Below are 19,786 nucleotides of genomic sequence, written 5' to 3'. Positions count from 1 at the left end.
GGTCTTTGTGATGGCCACTCCAAAACATTCACTCTGTTGTCCTTAAAGCACATTTTAACTAATTTGGCAGTATGCTTAGGGTCATAGTCTGTTTGGAAGACCCATTTGTGGCCAAGTTTTAATTCCTCGCTGATGTCTTGAGATGTTGCTTCAGTATTTCTACATAATGTTCTTTCTTCATGATGCCATCTATGCTGTGAAGTGGACCAGTCCCTCCTGCAGCAAAACAGCCCCACAACATGATGCTGCCACCCCCATACTTCACAGTTGGGATGGTGTTCCTAGGCTTGTAAGCTTTCCCCTTTGTCCTCCAAATGTAACACTGGTCATTATGGCCATTATATACAGTTCAATCTTAGTTCCATCAGACCACAGGACATGTCTCCAACAATTATTCTTTTTCCCAGTGTACTTTAGCAAATTGTAATCTGGCTTTTTTGATGATTCTGGCTTGTTGATTTTCCCATGTTGTCACACAAGGAGGCAGTGTGTTTGAGGTTTTCCCAAAATACTATCCTACAGTTGTGCCTCCAATTAAATCAAATGTTGTCAATTAGCCAATCGGAAACTTCCAAAACCTTGACACCATCATCTGAGCTTTATTCAGAGGCATAATAATCTTATTGTATGTAAACTTGATAACAATTTCTCAAAAAATCTCTCTCTCATTATTCTGCTATTAAGCATAACAGAAACAAATTAAAAAATCCTAACTTACCTACAAGAGAAAAAGTTTAGTCACATTAACATCTTACTGTTTTTAAAATGGTTATGTGCCTTTTTATATGGTGTATGTAACCTTCTGGTTTAAACTGTATATCCTCCCCCATTCAATTCCACTCCAACCAATCTATATGGTCTAAAATTATATTATTTCTTATACTTTTATTTATTAATTGTATACCATTGAGACAGTCAGACAGTTACAGCTCATCCAGAACACTGCTGGCAGGTTTCCGACCAGAACCAGGAAATCAGAGCACATCACACCTGTCCTCAGAATTCTGCACTGGCTCCCAGTTACATTCAGAATAGATTTAAAACTATTATAACTTGTCTGTAAATCACTACATGGCCTAGGACCTCAATACATTACAGAATTGCTCACTGAATACAAACCTAAAAGATCACTCAGATCTTTAGGATCAAATAAAATAGAAATTCCAAGGTTTCAGTCAAAACAGGGTGAATCCGCCTTCAGCTACTATGCCCCCGCTGCTGGAATCAGCTTCCAGATATGATCAGATGTGCTCCAACATTAGGCACATTCAAATCAAGACAAATCAATGTGTAGCTGTGCCTTTACTTAATGAGCACTGTGCTACGAACCACAGATCGCACTATTTTGTCTTTCTTTTTCATTCTTTTATAACCTGTTTAACACATCTTAATCTGATTTAATCATTTTTAATTATTTAAAAATATATATTTTATTGTTTATGTAAAGCATTTTGAATTACCATTGTGTTTGAAATGTGCTATATAAATAAACTTGCCTTGCCTTGCCATGCCATGTCTTGATTTTTACACACATTTCATTGCACAGCATCCAAAATCTCATGCAGTTGTGTCTTATTCAATAGATAGTTCACCCCAAAATTTGAAATTTACTCAAATTACTCAAGTGCTTCTAAAATTGTATGAGTTTCTTTCTTCTATTGAAGAATGAAAGTGAATGTTTTTTACCAACATTCTTTAGTATATGTTCTTTTGTGTTCAACAGAAAAAAAATGCTCATACAGGTTTGGAAAAAGTCGAGGATGAGTAAACGATGACAGAACTTTCATTTTTGGGCAAACTATCCTTTTTAGTCCTCATGTATCCATGCAGTTCCAAACAAATTTCCCCTTTAAATTCCATTTCATTGTCTATCATTTATCAGGTTCCACTTTCTGGGGGAAGATATTGAGTTGAGGTCAACAGTTGGTATCTTCATCACTTTGAACCCTGGATATGCAGGAAGGACTGAACTCCCAGAGAACCTCAAAGCACTTTTCAGGTGTTTTGTTATGCTTTGAAGTGAATTAGAATCAACAATAGTCATATTTGGTGTCTGCTAACCATGAATTCTGTCTTGTTGTGTCAGGCCATGTGCAATGGTGATTCCAGATTATGAGTTAATCTGTGAAATCTTGTTGGTGGCGGAAGGTTTTCTCGATGCACGGCTGCTTGCACGCAAGTTCATCAGCCTGTATACACTATGCAAAGAGCTGCTGTCCAAACAGGTACATTGACTCACATACGCATTCATGCATAAACACGCTTCGTGATCTGTTGAAAAACCTTGTGGTTTCTTGTAGGATCATTATGACTGGGGCTTGAGGGCCATAAAGTCAGTCTTGGTTGTTGCTGGGTCACTGAAGAGGGAAGACAGGAGCTGTCCGGAAGAGCAGGTCTTCATGGGAATTTAGTGTAGAAATTTTGTATTTCTCTATCACTTTATTTTCAAAATTGACTTATTTTACAACTACCTTAGAGATAAACAGTCGAGTTATACACTTTTTGAATCCATTCAGCTAATCTTTTAGCACTTTTAACTTAGTGTAGCGAATTAGCTCAAAGGGAACCGAAGATTCATTTAAACGGGGCTTCAAAAGAATCAACTCTTTAAATGCAAACAAACGAATCATCCAGCAATCGTTCGAAAGGACAGTTTACTTTAATTACGGCTATTGCTGTCAAAATAAAAACCCATTAATGTTTAAGCAGGGTAGCAAGATTGAAGTTTAAGACATTAGATTCATAAATAGGCACAGGCACCTTTCTTTAACAAAATTACACTTCATTGACTAATCTAACAGAAACTAACACCTAACACAAACACATTCATACAGGATGTAGAGAAAAGTAAAAGAAAAGAAAGTAAAATAAGAGTTTAAGAGAATGTAATGATGGAAAACCTTAGATTTTGTAAGACCAAACCAAGCAAGTCAAAAATAATCAATTATTAACAATTAATCGATTAACCCATTTTGTCTGGGTCCCTGCCTGCTCCCTGTAGTCCTCTGGGGTTCTCCGTGTTGGGTTCAAGTCTTTCTCTAATCTGTAGTCTTCTTCTAGCTTGAGCGTTCTTCTCTGGCCTAGGGTAAGATCCATAAGAAGGTAAACTTTTGATTTCAAAGCATGTTCATCTCAATAGGCATTTTTGATGTAAACTGACACAGAAATGTTCAAGTTTCTTAAAATGTTAAAATGTTGCACACATAATAACATGAAATGTAAACAATCGTTCAGTACACCAAATTAGCTTTGCAGGGACATCAAACATGAACTATCTATGAGCTTGTTTAGAGTTAAACATTGATTGCAGAAGTATTGAAACCATATTATTAATACAGGAGCAAAAGAAATGTTGCAAAACACCTGATTAAACTCAATTCCTGGAGGGCCAAAGCTCTGCACAGTTTAGTTCCAACCCTGCTCCAACACACTTACCAGTAGGTTTCAAACAAGCCTGAAGGACTCAATTAGTTTGATCAGGTGTGTTTAATTAGGATTGGAACTAAACTGTGCAGAGCTGCGGCCCTTTTGGAACTGAGTTTGACACCTGTGCATTAAAACATCGTCTTAATCTTAAAAAACGTCTTAAGCCAAGGAGCCTATAGAAGTTTTGACCATGTCTCTGTGTACTTTGGATTAAAATAGACATGGCTCAGGATCTGCACCAAAGTAAATATGTTCTGAATTGTGTCTCAAAAATGTCTCCATGGTTACAGGGCACACACTTGAGCAAGCAGCTGTTCGCTTTGGCTATATTGATGAAAGTTAGCCAGTTTTCAGGTGTTTCGTCATAAAGCAGCAAAGTTCCCTTATTAAAAAAAAAAAAATTGTGATTTTTGGATGCTTATGGTCTAATTCGATTAAATTATTTCTGCCAGGATAAAAATGCTCTAGACCTGGAGATTGGCTGAATGGATTCCAAAATGGTCAAATAAAAAAAAAGAAATGGTTTAACTCTATAAGGGAAGGATAAAAAGGATGTTTTGTGTTGTATGTGTGTTTTGTAGGTGCTCATGCGTGCTCTTCGAGACTTCAACCTTCCGAAGGTCGTGACTAGTGATGTGCCGATATTCTTGGGACTGATAAGCGATCTCTTTCCTCTTCTGGACATCCCACGCAAGAGAGACCATCTTCTTGAGCAGAATGTACGCCAGTCGGTTGCTGAACTCCACCTCCAGCCAGAGGAGAGTTTCATACTGAAGGTGTGTTTGTTAGAAATGTTCAAATATTTTGACATTTGATAGTTTTAAATGTATGGGTGCAGTTAATTTTAAAATCTTATGAATGTGTTTGTTTTTTCTTCCTCTTTTAGGTGACTCAACTGGAGGAGTTGCTGGCAGTGAGACACTCCGTTTTCGTAGTAGGTGGTCCTGGATCGGGAAAAAGTCAGGTTAGTCCAGTAAATAGTTGAAGAAAGGCTCAGATATAAATGTTTTGGATAGTGATAACCATTTGAGTTTCTTATTCAGTGTGTTTGCTATTAGTTGTGTTTCTAACACAATACAAATGTCAGTGTTTCACAGCTCAAATGTAAAAAGATTAAATTGACATCACTTATGGTTGAATTATGTTTTTGTTTGTGGGTCAGATTTTGAAGACGCTACATAAGACCTACTCTAACATGAAACTGAAACCTATCTGGACTGACATCAACCCTAAAGCTGTCACCACTGATGAGCTGTTTGGCTTTCTCCACCCAGCCACACGGGAGTGGAAAGATGGTGTGTGTGTATGTGGGTGTTTATGTGCAGTCTCTTAGTTTAAGGATCATCTCTGTAGACAGCTGTCTGCTGGGCTGTGATTGTGTTTATATGTGATTGTTTCACTTAACTTTTAAAGGTGCCATTGACACAATATGTTAAGTTGTTCTCTGGTATCTACATAGCATGTGGCTTAGGAATGCTCAAAAATTTTCCGGAAACGGTTTTATATGCTAATTCATATCCAATAGAATTATCCCTAGAATGAAAAGCTCAGTTTTTACCATATTTGGAATGGTCATGAATATTAATTAGCTCTGCTCTGATGTTCTGCAGTTCATATCAGTTCCTAAAGCAATCTCTTTCGCATACACACACACAAACACACACATAAACACAAACACAGATTGATGTACTGTGAAATAACCATGCAAAATAACCATACATCAGTTTTCCAAAATATTTTAACAAATTAAGCAGATTCCTTGTTAAAAATCTTTTCAACTGAAGTGTAGAAAGGTTTATTTTTACTTGTTTACTTTAGCTTAGTTTATTTCCAATTTCTATGGGCTAGAAAGTTCTCCAGCCTCTCTCAGTCATGTTGTGGATAAAATATAGGATACATTACATTAAACTATAATAAATTACAGCTGAGTTTATTAGCATCCTTTTACTCCAGGAAAATGTAAGAGCTGAGAGACATGAGATGATACAGTTGATGTCAGACCCCCCCCCCTTATATTTTCCCCAATTTCTGTTAAATGTAGAGCTGATTTTTTATTTAAGTATTTCTAAACATAATAGTTTTGTAACTCATTTTTAATAATAATAATAATTTTATCTTTGCAGTAAACAATATTTGACTAGATTTTTTTCAAGACATTTCTACACAGCTTAAAGTGACATTTAAAGGCTTAACTAGGCTAATTAGGTTAACTAGGCAGTTGAGGGTAATTAGGCAAGTTATTGTATAATGATGGTTTGGTCAAAAAATATATAGCTTAAAGGGGATAATAATATTAACCTTAAAAAAGCTTTTAAAAATGTTAAACTGCTTTTATTCCTGCCTAAGTAAAACAAACAAAACTTTCTCCAAAAGAAAAAAATATTATCAGACATACTGTGAAAATTTGCTCTGATAAACATCATTTGGGAAATGTTTAAAAAAAGAAATGCAAGGGGGGCTAATAATTCTGACTTTAACTGTATATAACATGCATTAAGCACTTATATTCAGTGATGTACATTATCCTTATAATAAACCAGGGTGTCCGCTGGGTCTTAAAAGTTAAAATGTTTTAAATAAAAAAAATAAATAAAAAAAGGCCTTAAAAAGTCTTAAATTCACTGTAATATAATGTTGTTGGTCTTGATTTAATCAGGTCTTAAGTTTGCTTTAAGAAAGCTAATCAGTTGGGCTGACATCCATCCAACGACCAACAATACATTTCATTCATTCATTCATTCATTCATTTATTCATTCATTCATTCATTTTCTTTTTGGCTTAGTCCCTTTAATAATCTGTGGTCGCCACAGCGGAATGAACCACCAACTCCATATCCAGCATATGTTTTACGCAGTGCTTCCAGCTGCAATCCATGACTGAAAAACAATACATCTCAATAAAACCTTATTTTTTATATTTAAGTTTTTTATTGCAGAGAGATACAATTCACAACAACTGTTAGACATTTTAACAGCAAGCTCCCCATTAAATTCCCCAATCAGGGAAGGAAAACTAAAAACAATTAGGCGATCCCTGAAGATAATACAGGGCCGTTAGAAAAAATCCTGTGTAAATCTAAAATGTAATTCTTAATGGTTTTAAAAGTGTCTTAAAACTCTTAAATTTGACTTGATAAAACCTGCAGAAACCCTGTAAACGTTCATATGTGTCTGTTACCTCATTACAGACATTTGAATATACATGTTAAACTAACAAAAGATACATTTAAACAGATCTTATGTCTCTTTGCGATGGCCCTGAATAAATTCATAATCTGTACATGCCACATTTTGAGTTCTGACATGCTGTGAACAGATGAGCTCTATGATCATGTTTGGCTGTTTGTTTCACACTCACAGAACAGATATCTCTTTCTTAAAGCCTCTCTTGCATACAGTCCCACATACAAATAAGGTCTGAATTATTAGCCCACCTGTAAAAATTTTTCCCAATTTCTGTTTAACGGAGAGATGATTTTTTTCAACACAGTTCTGAACATTTTAATAACTCATTTCTAATAACTGGTTTATTTTATCTTGCCATGATGACTGTAAATAATATTTGACTAGATATTTTTCAAGACACTTCTATACAGCTTAAAGTGACATTTAAAGGCTTAACTAGGTTAATTAGGTAGGTTAGGGTAATTAGGCAAGTTATTGTATAACAATGATTTGTTCTGTGGACTATCGAAAAACAATATTGCTTAAAGGGGTTAATAATTTTGACCTTAAAGTAGTTTGCAAACAATTAAAAACTGCTTTTATTCTAGCCGATAAATAAAACAAAGAAGAAAAAATATTATCAGACATACTGTGAAAATTTACTGGCTTTGTAAAACATAATTAGGGAAATATAAAAAAAAAATAATTAAAAGGGGGCTAATAATTCCGACTTTAACTATGCATATTAATTTTAATACAGTCTTAGACAAACTTAAAAGGGGGAAAAAATCCTTGTTGTAATCTCAGTTGTAAACGTTGAGGCCAATTGAACACAGCCATGGCGTGCATATTAATAATCCCATGTCACAGCACGTGTAACAGTTGGTGTTTGTTCTGATTGGTCTCTCTTTCACTGGGATTTTACACTCACTAGATTTACATGAAAATGAGGAGTGTGTCTCGAATTTGTTCATTGCTATGAGAAATCGCATGTCCCATATAATACAGATGGGACAAACACATGATTTTAGTTCAGTTGATTTTTGGAGGATCACTGAAGAATTGTGCTGAAAATTAAGCTTTAAATCATCACAGGAAAACATTACATATTTTGACCATTCATTCACTCATTCATTCATTAATTTTTCTTCAGCTTAATCCCTTTATTCATCAGGGGTCGCCATAGCGGAATGAACCGCCAACTTATCCAGCATATGTTTTATACAGCGGGTGCCCTTCCAGCTGCAATCCAGTACTGGGAAACATCCATACACACTCATTCACACATACACTACGGTTAATTTCAGTTTATTCAATTGACTTATACCGGATGTCTTTGGACTGTGGGGTAAAATGGAGCACCCAGAGGAAACCCACACGAACATGCAAACTCCACACAGAAATGCCAACTGACCCAGCTGGGACTCGAACCAGCGACCTTCTTGCTGTGAGGCGACAGTGCTAACCACCGAGCCACCGTGTTACCCATATTTTGACATGTTGATACAATAAAACAAAAAAAAGTTAAAATGGTAGCTTAATTCAAAAGCAACAATAAGATATTTTAGTATTAAATCCACTGATATCTGTTCTGAATATATGTTGGGGCCACTTTATATGTGTACAAACTCATGAATAGCGTGTTTGTGTGATCAAAGCTTTTTTTGTTGGTGCTTAGGTCTATTTTCTTCCACTATGAGAGAGCTTTCTGCCATCTCTCATGATGGGCCGAAGTGGATTGTTCTAGATGGCGACATTGACCCCATGTGGATTGAATCCCTGAACACTGTCATGGATGATAATAAGGTTCGGCAGAATGACTTAAAACAATAATGTCACAATGACTTTACTGTGTGTGTACTGAGTGTCTGTATATACTTGTGTATATATTAGGTGCTTACCTTGGCCAGTAACGAGCGGATATCACTGGCCCCTTCCATGCGCTTGCTGTTTGAGATAAGCCATTTGAAAGCTGCAACACCGGCCACTGTATCAAGGGCTGGAATTCTCTATGTGAACCCTCAGGATCTGGGCTGGAGTTCGTAAGTGACAGATTTCATTTCACTGACCTATTTCTCGAACTCATTTCCTTCCTGTTAGTGTACACTTCAATTCAAACGTTTGGTGTCTGTAAGATTTCTCAAAATACAGGGAGGGATATATATAGGAAGGGAGGATATTCTTGAGGTGTTGGGGGATAAAAAATCATGCTATTGATGTTTGGTTTATTAGGTTAAGACGTTTTTATACTGAGAAATGTACTTTCTTAAGTTTAATTGTTCGCAATGCAAATTACTTTTTATTATATATTTACAGCATGACACTTAAAAAAATGTCTTAAAGGAACATAATCTTGACTTAATTTCTAAATCAGTAATTCTCAAACTGTGGTACATGTACTACAAGTGGTACGCAGGCTTCTAGTGGATCGCTGAATAATTCAAATAAAAAAAATTATCACACTTTTGATTTTAATAGGTTAAACTTTTTATTTTATTTAATTTTTTCTAATGTTTGTTATGTATTCTATCATTTGAGGTTGTTTCCTCCCCATACTTGTAATGGTTGTTGGGGGCATATCTCGTAAATTTTTATCCCAGTGTAGACAGGTATAGTTTAATCACTTGCTTCTCTGACACACGTAGCCTACTCTAACGAGCAGTGTTATTGTTCAAACTATTTATTATGTTTAAAGTGGCTGACTTACACCGTGACTTACACCGGGAGCAGAGCAGAAGAGAATAAAAAGAGAGGATAACATCTTTATTTCGGGATATATTAATAAATACACTTGCATATAAAGTAAATCGTACCTCAAAGCATTTACTGGGGCCCTGGTGATTTTTACTGGGGCACGTGCCCTGAATTCACCAAGATGGGATGGCCAATATGGACCAAAATCCCTAAGGAATATTTCCAGTAACTTGAATTTATGCCATGAAGGATTAAGACAGTACTGAAGGGGAATGGGGGTCCAACCTGGTTATAGTAAAATGTACCTAATAAAGGAATTGGTGTACCTAATAAAGGAATATTTATATATAGCTGGGCTTATACCTGGGCTTGCCCGCGTGGGCCCACCTGGGATGGCCCGTGTGGGGCCCACATAGGCTGGCCCGCCCGAGGAGCACCTGGGCTGGCCCGCATGGGTAAAAGAGATTTTTAATGATTTCATCGCTGGAGGAAAACATTCCTAAAAGATTTTATCTGCCATGTTTGTGAACTGTGCAGAGCTGTAGTCGCTTATTTAGGCCTACCAATTATTTCAATAACCACGGTTCTAAATTATTTCTTAGCCTAAAAGGAAAAACAATACTTTTCACCAATGTAGTGGATTTTTGGCTAATGCCAGATATTTATCTGATTTTATGGTTTTATGGTCAAAGATCACAATTGTGGAATAATATTAAAAAAAAAAAATCAATTATAAGATACTTTTAAATGTAATTTATACCTGTGCTATTTCAGCTGATTTTCTTTGGCTGATTTGCTGCTTAAGAAACGTATTTTCAAAATATTCAAATATTGTTGTAATAATATATAAATATTACTGTATATTTGCTGCTATAATTTTGTAAAAATTGTAATACATTTATTCAGAACTTTTAAAATAGAACATTTAAAAAAAAACATAATTATAAAATCTTTTGTTCAAAGAGTTCTAATATATATATATATATATATATATATATATATATATATATATATATATATATCATAATTTTTTACAAAATTATTGCAGCACATACTGTAATTGTAGTGTTATATATAGCATAAATGTCTTTACTTTCAGTTCTGCTCAATTTAGCGCATTCATGATGAAAAATATTGCTTTCTTTTCAAAAAATGCTTACTGACCCCATACTTTGTGTGCTAGGGTAGGTTTTTGTTTTTTAGACACTCAATTCTTCATTTTAATTGACAGGTATGTGACAAGCTGGATAGACACACGTCAGGCCCAGTCTGAGCGAGCAAATCTCACTATATTGTTCGACAAGTATGTTCCCTACTGTCTGGAGCAGGTCAGATGCAACCTTAAGACGATCACACCTATACCTGAGACAAGCATGGTACAGGTGCGAAGCACAGCCCGACCCACACACACAGCCTACATACAGTTGAAGTCTAAATTATTAGTTATCCAGTTTAATTTTTTATTATTTTACAATGATTCCCTAAGTGCTGTTCAACAGAATGAAGATTTTTTTTCAACACATTTTCGAACATAATGATTTTAATAACTCATTTATAATAATGAGTTCTTTTATCTTTGCCATGATGACGATACATAATATTTTGTAGTTATTTTGCAAGATACTAGTAATCAGCGTAAAGTGACATTTAAAGGTTTTACTAGTTTATTAGGATTACTAGGCAAGTTAGTTTAATTAGACAAGTTATTGAAAAAGGGGTTGTTCACACAATGCGTTTATTCTTTTTTTTTTAATGGAAACACGTGGTTGACAGAAGTGTGTGATTATTACGCTCACATCTTTTAAAAGTGTTTTTTAAGTGTTTAGAGTCGGGACCTCGGTTTAACGTCCCACCCGAAAGACGGCACTCTCTGAGCTGCATTCCTATTCACTATACTGGGGCGTTAGGACCCATACAGACTGCATGTTAGGCTCTTCCTGCTGGCCTCACTAACACCACTTTCGGCAGCAACCTAGCTTTCCCATGAGGGCTCCCATCCAGGGATTGACCGGGCGCAGCCCTACTTAGCTTCAGTGGAGCACCATGTGAGAGTTGCAGAAACTAGCTGCTGGCTACTTTCACACATAGTGCTGCTCATCACTGTCAGTTCCACAGCAGTGGACCAATCAGTAGAGCTCAGAGGTGAGCCAATCGTTGCAAATTTCTGTCCGGATACCCTTGTGTTTAAGCTATGCTTTTTTGTTTAAGCTATACCATTGTCTCTCGCTTTTTAGAAGTAAAATCATTTGGTGTGAATTAGCCCTAACAGTGAAAAAAAAATCTTAAGAGGACTAATAATATTGAATAAGGGGTCATTTACAAAGAACGCGTTTTTCTTTTTCAATGCTCTATTTTTTTATTGGTTGTCTATGTAAACTCGTGGTTGACAGAAATGTGTGATCGTTATACTCATGTCTTTTGAAAGTGTTTTTAGACGCTGTGTGAATTTGAAAGATCTTCAACTTTCAAATGCAATGCTGCTCATCACTGTCAGTTTCACAGCAGTGGACCAAATGAAGAGCTAATGATATTGACCTTTAAAAACTGCTTTTATTCCAGCCAAACTAAAATAAGTAAAACTACAATTTCAAACATAAAACATCATTAAGAAAATATTTGAAAAAAATTAAAATAAAATATGCTTCAGAGAGGGGATAATATTTTTTTTTCAACTGTATAAATGTTAACACACTGTTTCTGAAACTTTAACGTGGGACCTTTGTTTGTATGTATCAGACCCTGTGTTGTCTGCTGGACTGCTTGCTGACTGATGAAAACACACCTCCAGACTCTCCCCGTGAACTCTACGAGCTCTACTTTGTGTTTGCATGTGTTTGGGCCTTCGGAGGAGCTCTTTTTCAGGACCATGTCAGTCTGCAAGTTCATCAACTGTCTTTGCTGTAAGCATTTGTGATCTTCACTTTGAAATCCTCTCTCTTATTATTTATTCATTGTCTTTTCCAGCTAATAGACTATCGTTCAGAGTTCAGTCGTTGGTGGTGTAAGGAGATGAGAGCTGTGAAGTTTCCTTCTCAAGGTTCAGTGTTTGATTACTACATCGACCCAAACACCAAGCGCTTCACGCCATGGAGCGAACGCACACCTCCCTTTGAGCTAGAGCCTGACATCCCTTTGCAGGTCAGTTTTGAACAAATGACAAAATGCAGAAAATATCTGATATGTACTTAGCTTTCATAAAAGGTTACTCTGTGCTGTATTCTTGCATTGTCTTAAAGGGGACCGTCTATGCAAATAATGCAATACTATATGTAAAAAACTGAAATTATTATATACTCTAGTAGCCTACAGCCTATAGAAAAGGTCAATATTGCCTTGTTGTCTCTCAGCGCACGCGCATTGAACTGCAAGTAACAGAGACAAAAGGAATTAATTAAACAATATAGGCTAGATTTAAAATAATCTAGCCCACTTTGTAGCTTTCATTAAAATTATAATAGGCTTATAGAAAAATAGTGCCAGACCGTTTTCTCAATGTTTCGCTGGTAATGTCTTTAAATTAATAATTATTTAGGCCTATTTAACTATTAATTTGTTATTTATGTATAATAATTGAGACATAAAGTGAGATAGTAAAAAATAATCAACAACAAAAATGTTAGTGAAAACTGTTAATGAAAACGTAAATGAAAAAGCTTATTATTTGACTGTCTTTAAAATAACACTGTACATCTCTCTATATATAGGTTAAAACACTGCTTTATTTATTTATTTATTCGTTTATGCCTTCTTATTTGTATGTATGCTGGTGCCTTAATTTTAGTTGTCTTTTATTTCTTTAATTTTACTTACCAAAATGAATCCTCATTTCACCTAACAAAATTACAATAACAATAAAGCTTGTTAACAAGTTTTTAATGATTAATGAAGGAATTATAATGCTTTGTTTCATTGTTTCATCGTCATTTACAAGTAGCAAAGTATAGGCTATTTCTGTACGTTCCTATTCCGTCTCTTTGTGCCCCCTGGCGGCACAGTCGCAAACTGCGGTCATACCTAAAAAACACGTTCTTACCGTACGTTCACACCGAAAGCGGCGAGAGCGTCAAAGTAGCCGGAAGTCATTCATTTTCAATGAGAGCCGGCGGCGAAAGGCAGCGAGGAGCAGCGCGGCGTGAGCGTCGAGGAGAGTTGAAATGAAGTCAACTTTATGGTAATGAGCTATGACGCGGTTCGGTGGCAAGCAATCAGAATGAAGACGTCCATCGATTGAAAGCAGTTCAGAGAACACAGACCTGTGAACTTTGGTTCCGACCACAGTTGTTCCCAAGGGTTTGATTATTGCGGTCGCCGGATTTCCAATTATTTACAATTTTTTTCCTACAGGAACATTAAGTAAGTTACTGGCGAGTTACTGATGTTCATTAATGTTATATAAATTTATCTTAAAAAGCGGGAATCTCACGCGATGTGACAGTACAAAACAGTACTGCTGCTTCAGGATATTTCAGACATATGGACACATATTGGATAAATAGAGCAAAGCCACACCACACGCAACTTGATCTTCCATTGTTGTATGAATTTGATAAGAAGTGCGCAACATTTTCACGCTAGAAACATGTTTTATGCAGGAATGTAACTGATATGCTGCAACGGCTCCTTTAAATATGAGATCAATGTAGCGAGTTTTGACGCTCTCGCCGCAGGAGCTGAAGGCAGAGAGCGTTGTCGCCAGGGCGGCCAGAGCGACCTTGGACGCTCTCGCTGCTTTTGGTGTGAATGTACGGTTACTCCTTTACAGCGGTGGCGGTACAAGGCGCAACGTTAATGCTCATATTAAAGTGTCACCTACTGTGTTATGCCCTTTTTACAAAAAAGGTAAAATAAGTCTCTGATGTCCCTAGAGTGTGTATTTGAAGTTTCAGCTTAAAATATCCAACAAATAATGTTTAATAACTCTTTAAAACTGACCCTTTTAGGCTTTGATCCCAATTGTGCCATTTTAATGAATGTCACTTTAAATTTAAATGAGATTGTTCTCCTTTCAAAAGAGGGCGGAGCTACAAAGACCTGTGTGTCAGCATAGTGGCAGATTCAAAAACAAGACTAACGTCCTATGCTAATGAGGGAGAGATTGTCACCAATGGGCGGGGCTTTCCCCTTTCCAATGACACGCACAAAGGGAGAATGTTAATCAAAGTGTTTCTGCAAACTGTTTTTTGTTTGATTATAAAAAAATCTAATTGATACATTTTTACTATTAGAAGCTGGCTATATTCACAGACTGTTGCCACACAACTGTGTTTAAACCCCTTATAAAAGTGATTTTTGCATAATAGGTCCCCTTAAGTGGGATGGTTCAGAAATTAAAATGCCAACTATAATAATATCTATAATATCATTATAATTGTATAGCAAAATTATGTTTTTTCAAGGATATGTTTAATAATTCTGATTTAAAGTTACAAATAGGAATGCTTTTTATTATTTTTTTTCTTGAATGTGTGACTGGGCCTTTAAAGTAACAAATCTCTCAGTTTCAGTAGCTATGTTTCCATCTACATATTTTGATGTGCATTTAGCACTATAAGATAATAAATGCTTAATGGAAATGCCAAGATGTGCATACATATTTGAAATTTGCGCATAAACTACAATGGAAACACAATTACTAAAGTAATTTTACTATGTATTGTATGTAGATGCATATAATTAGATTGTTGGTTCTGATGTCTTTGTTTCTTGAACAGTTTGATAATAAAACGAGATGTCCATACCTTTTAAAATAAAGTTGAATATTCCAATCCATTTATGGTCCATTTCGTCAAAAGTAAAAAAAAAAAGTAAGCATCAAAATTAACATAAACCTATCCGCTTGTTAAGTGTGACGTCACGTGAAGTGGCTTCCGGGTCCAAGTGCTCTGTCAGACTTTATAGAGAAACTCATCAAATGGTAATAATAAATGTTTACAAAGCAATGTAATACTTTCGAAAATCACGATCAATATATATATATAAATATATGCCTAATATCCGATGGCCAGAAAGTGATTTTTGGTACTTGTGAGGCAGCAAGTCCAGAGACTGATGTGTACACTATGATTTCATTTTAAAAAATCACTTTAATGGTTGATAGGACTAAAAAATGTCCATAACCGAATATTTTCTCAGTTCAAATGAGTAGCGCGTGGGCCCGGAAACAGTATTCCATACGTCACCAATACATCACAACTTAACAAGCAGATGCTAAAGTCCTTTACAGTCAAAGGGCCCTATCATACACCCGGCGCAGTGTGGCGCAAGGCGTTGCGCAATACTTGTTTGCTAGTTTCAGCTTGGCGCAAGAGTCGTTTTGAGGCGTTGCGCCACGCTCTTTAAATAGCAAATGCATTTGCACTCATATGTGCGCCCATAGGCGTTCTGGTCTAAAAAGGAAGGCTTTCTGAGGCGCACTGCTGGCGCGTTGCTATTTTGGGAAACTATAATAGATTTTTCATTAGACCAAAACAAACCCGGTCTAAACTCCGGCGCAGAGTTGCGCCTCGCTTACACACTGCTTAATAGCCTACACACAAGATGTAGAGCAATACGCAAATATCTTTACATATGAAAAAATTAAAATATTAAGGATATGCCTATATATAGGATATAATAAGAATATATATAGGATATAAATATAAAGGATTCAAATATTACAAAACATATTATTTTTTATTATTATTAGCCTACATAAATATGAAAAACCACTGTTTTTTGCCTTCTTCATCTCGGGAGGCTTTTTCAGTTCATTCATAACAATTTGCTTTTGTATAATGTTATTATTATTAGCAGTATTATTTAATATATCCATATTTATATTTGTTTTATTAAAATCAAGCTTAGATTTGCCCACCTGCAGGTTTTAGACCATATGGGGCACAGCATGTGTTTTAGGATATAACTCAGGTTTTTGAACACACTTCGTTATTATTGTTCATTTATTCGTTTGGTGGAAATTAGAACTGAATTTAGAAATAGTTTTGAAACAAATATTTACGCTTTACAAATGAAATCAATTATTTACAGGCTAATTGATATCTGTGCGTAAAGGTTTTCCTATCCAAGAGCGAAAGTGAAAGTAGATTGACTATCTCTCATTCTTGCGCAGTAGATGCTCTGTTTAACTGTTTTCTGTTAAAAAAAAACTGTTAACTGTTTGCTTGTGAAATGCTCAGTTTTTCCACTTCCACTTACTTTACGTCCTGTAAATAGCAAATGCGCTTATGGCGCGACGCAGCTGGCTCTTAAAGGAAATGGGAGATAAGACTCTGATTGGTTTATTCTCAAAACACACCTATAACTCATTAAGTAAATACACTCAACCCTTTTAAACCATGCGCCACAGCGCAAAGCTGATTTTCCCGTCCTTAAAAGAGCAAATATGGATTCTGACACACCCTGAAAGTGTTTGCGCCCTGCGCTTTCTGTTTTGCGCTTGAACTGTCAAAATAGAGCCCAAAGAGTTTGACCTTCTTCTACGCCCCCCAGGTCATAGCTAAGAGAGCATAAATACATTATACACCCTCTAATGGTGTGAAAGAAAATTACAGCCAAAAAAGTGTGCCTAAAAAAGTCATGTGATATTATTTTTAACAGGTGCACTTAGCTTTTCTGTTAGAACTGGGGTGCGATGGGTTGGTATTTATGGACAAACCAGTGAGCCGACCAAATTGCACAACATCTGAAATGTTGTTTGGGTCATTAAAATGCCTTAGCCAAAGACCATAATCAACGTGGTTCATTATAAATAACTCTTTTGATTGGCTGCGCTCCCAAAGAGCAGTCTTAGTGTTTTATTCACAAATGTTTAAGGCTATATTGCAGTTTGGCCTATGAAATTTTGAATATAAATATAGCTATTATTGTCTGCATCTATGATTCTAAGAATATAAATAATCTAAACCTACTGTATGTAAATTAAGTGCTGTAAATCACTCCTGTACCTAACTGTTGCTCAGTAAATATGTTTTCAATTTTTTTGTCCATGCGTACAGACTGTATTGGTGCACTCTGCAGAGACAATTTGCTTGACATACTTCATCGAGTTACTTCTGCAGAAGGGGAAGCCAGTGATGCTTGTAGGTAATGCTGGTGTTGGGAAAACTATCCTGGTCTGGGACAAGATTTCCAAACTCAAAGAGGAATTCATGGTTGCCAAAGTGCCATTCAATTACTACACAACTTCAGCTATGTTGCAGCGTAAGTGAGATTCTGAAAGCTGTATACATTTATATCGCAAGCTTCCATAAAGTCATAAGTGCACTCAAGACATATTCAATAAAACAATATCATGTGATAATGAAAATCAGAAATATTGTTATCATGAACACTTCAAACTAATGTGTATAATTGTTTATAATTGAAACTTGTACAGTGTATTTGAACATTTTGGCAAAAGCAACAAAGGTCGTAATTGTTTTTTTTTTAACTATAGTTTTTTTTTAAATAACATTATTATAGTATCTGTAATAATTGTGGGATTTATAGTTTTTTTTAACTAACATTATTATAGTATCTGTAATAATTGTGGGATTTATAGTTTTTTTATCTAACATTATTATAGTATCTGTAATAATTGTGGGATTTATAGTTTTTTTTAACTAACATTATTATAGTATCTGTAATAATTGTGGGATTTATAGTTTTTTTTAACTAACATTATTATAGTATCTGTAATAATTGTGGGATTTATAGTTTTTTTATCTAACATTATTATAGTATCTGTAATAATTGTGGGATTTATAGTTTTTTTTAACTAACATTATTATAGTATCTGTAATAATTGTGGGATTTATAGTTTTTTTTAACTAACATTATTATAGTATCTGTAATAATTGTGGGATTTATAGTTTTTTTTATCTAACATTATTATAGTATCTGTAATAATTGTGGGATTTATAGTTTTTTTATCTAACATTATTATAGTATCTGTAATAATTGTGGGATTTATAGTTTTTTTTATCTAACATTATTATAGTATCTGTAATAATTGTGGGATTTTAATGCATTAACTAATGTTTACTAACCCTAGAACCTAGAGACTGTATAATGTTACATTTTTGGACATAAGAATCCCTTTATAATTTAATTTTTAAACATTTGTTCTCTCTGAATATTTACATTCAAGAAAACAATAGACAAATACACATTTTTTGTTGTTATACCTGTTAGGGCATACTCACACTATGTACAGTTGCCTTGAACCGGGCCAAAGCACGCTTGTCCCCCTTCCTGTCTTCCTCGACGGCCTGCACACACATTACATTCTGGCCTGGGCACACTTACATCATCGATGATGCGCTGTTCAGTAAGCGCTCTCGCTCAGCACAGTGGAGATTTCTCTAGTTATATCGTTTTAGTAAAAGTCACGTCTCATCTTTAGTTTGGAGCTTTGACATGCTTTGCACTCACACTACAAGTGAACCGTGCTCTGGCACACCTCTTCCAACCGGACCAGGGCCGGCCAAGTGAACCATGCCTGAGCCCAATTCAGAGCACTCACACTTCTCAAACGATCCGGGAAACGGGCCTGGGCACGATTCAGATAGCATAGTGTGAGTACGCCCTTAAAGTAACCTTTATGTAGCTTAGATCAATATCATGATAATACAATATGTCCTGATAAAAGCTTCTGCAATTGTTGTAACAAGAAAATCTAATACCATCATAAGTCTAGTGCACATAGAGAAAAAACATACAATAAATTTAAAATCCCTTCAAAAGTAAATAAAATCATGATTTTAATCTTAAAAGTTGTCATCACTGTACAAATCCAAGCATTATTTTAATTCTGGTTGTTTGACTGTAGGTGTGCTGGAGAAGCCTCTGGAAAAAAAGGCAGGGCGGAACTTTGCTCCTCCTGGTACCAAGAAGCTCATTTACTTTGTAGATGACCTGAATATGCCTGAGGTAGATGCGTATGGCACCGTTCAGCCTCATACCCTTATCAGACAGCACCTTGACTACTCCCACTGGTATGTTGAACATGCATCAAAAGCCTATAGATGAAATGGGATTGAAAATTTTAAATGTGCTTAATTTGATTCGCTTAAATATTTGTGTTTTGTAGGTATGACCGTCAGAGACTAGTCCTCAAGGAGATTCATAACTGTCAGTACATCACCTGTATGAACCCAACAGCAGGAAGCTTTTCAATTAACCCTCGTCTGCAGGTAACATGACAGCCCTTACATAACATGCCATCTGAAAGTAACAAAAGCAATAATTCACTCTTGAATGTTCGTTATGGGCGTCACTGTGGCGCAGTCGGTAGCACGATCGCCTCACAGCAAGAAAGTCGCTGGTTCAAGCCCCGGCTTAGTCAGTTGGCATTTCTGTGTGGAGTTTGCATGCTCTCCCTGTGGTCACGTGGGTTTCCTTTGGGTGCATCTGTTTCCCCGACAAGTCCAAAGACATGCGCTGTAGGTGAATTGAATAAGCTAAATTGTTCGTAGTGTATGTGTTTAAAAGAGAGTGTATGGTTGTTTCCCAGTGTTGGGCT

At 35.8% G+C, this 19,786-nt stretch overlaps 1 protein-coding gene across 1 annotated transcript in view; it reads left to right on the top strand.

The window, feature by feature from the left end:
• Positions 1 to 19,786, top strand: part of dnah9l (dynein, axonemal, heavy polypeptide 9 like) — a 115,600-nt gene that overhangs the window by 45,315 nt on the left and 50,499 nt on the right. The window contains exons 38-51 of the mRNA XM_087256600.1: positions 1,883 to 1,999; positions 2,087 to 2,225; positions 2,301 to 2,393; positions 4,008 to 4,202; positions 4,313 to 4,390; positions 4,589 to 4,721; positions 8,270 to 8,397; positions 8,485 to 8,633; positions 10,517 to 10,667; positions 12,022 to 12,153; positions 12,250 to 12,423; positions 17,280 to 17,484; positions 19,094 to 19,259; positions 19,355 to 19,457. Coding sequence (XP_087112726.1) covers positions 1,883 to 1,999; positions 2,087 to 2,225; positions 2,301 to 2,393; positions 4,008 to 4,202; positions 4,313 to 4,390; positions 4,589 to 4,721; positions 8,270 to 8,397; positions 8,485 to 8,633; positions 10,517 to 10,667; positions 12,022 to 12,153; positions 12,250 to 12,423; positions 17,280 to 17,484; positions 19,094 to 19,259; positions 19,355 to 19,457 — 1,963 coding nt within the window. The remainder of the gene's footprint in view (positions 1 to 1,882; positions 2,000 to 2,086; positions 2,226 to 2,300; positions 2,394 to 4,007; positions 4,203 to 4,312; positions 4,391 to 4,588; positions 4,722 to 8,269; positions 8,398 to 8,484; positions 8,634 to 10,516; positions 10,668 to 12,021; positions 12,154 to 12,249; positions 12,424 to 17,279; positions 17,485 to 19,093; positions 19,260 to 19,354; positions 19,458 to 19,786) is intronic.

This window comes from Danio rerio, chromosome 6 (genome assembly GCF_052040795.2).
Source record: "Danio rerio strain M-AB ecotype USA chromosome 6, GRCz13ab, whole genome shotgun sequence".
Taxonomy (NCBI): Eukaryota; Metazoa; Chordata; class Actinopteri; order Cypriniformes; family Danionidae; genus Danio; species Danio rerio.
The sequence above is the reverse complement of the archived record's forward strand: the minus strand, read 5'-3'. Positions and strand labels throughout refer to the sequence as shown.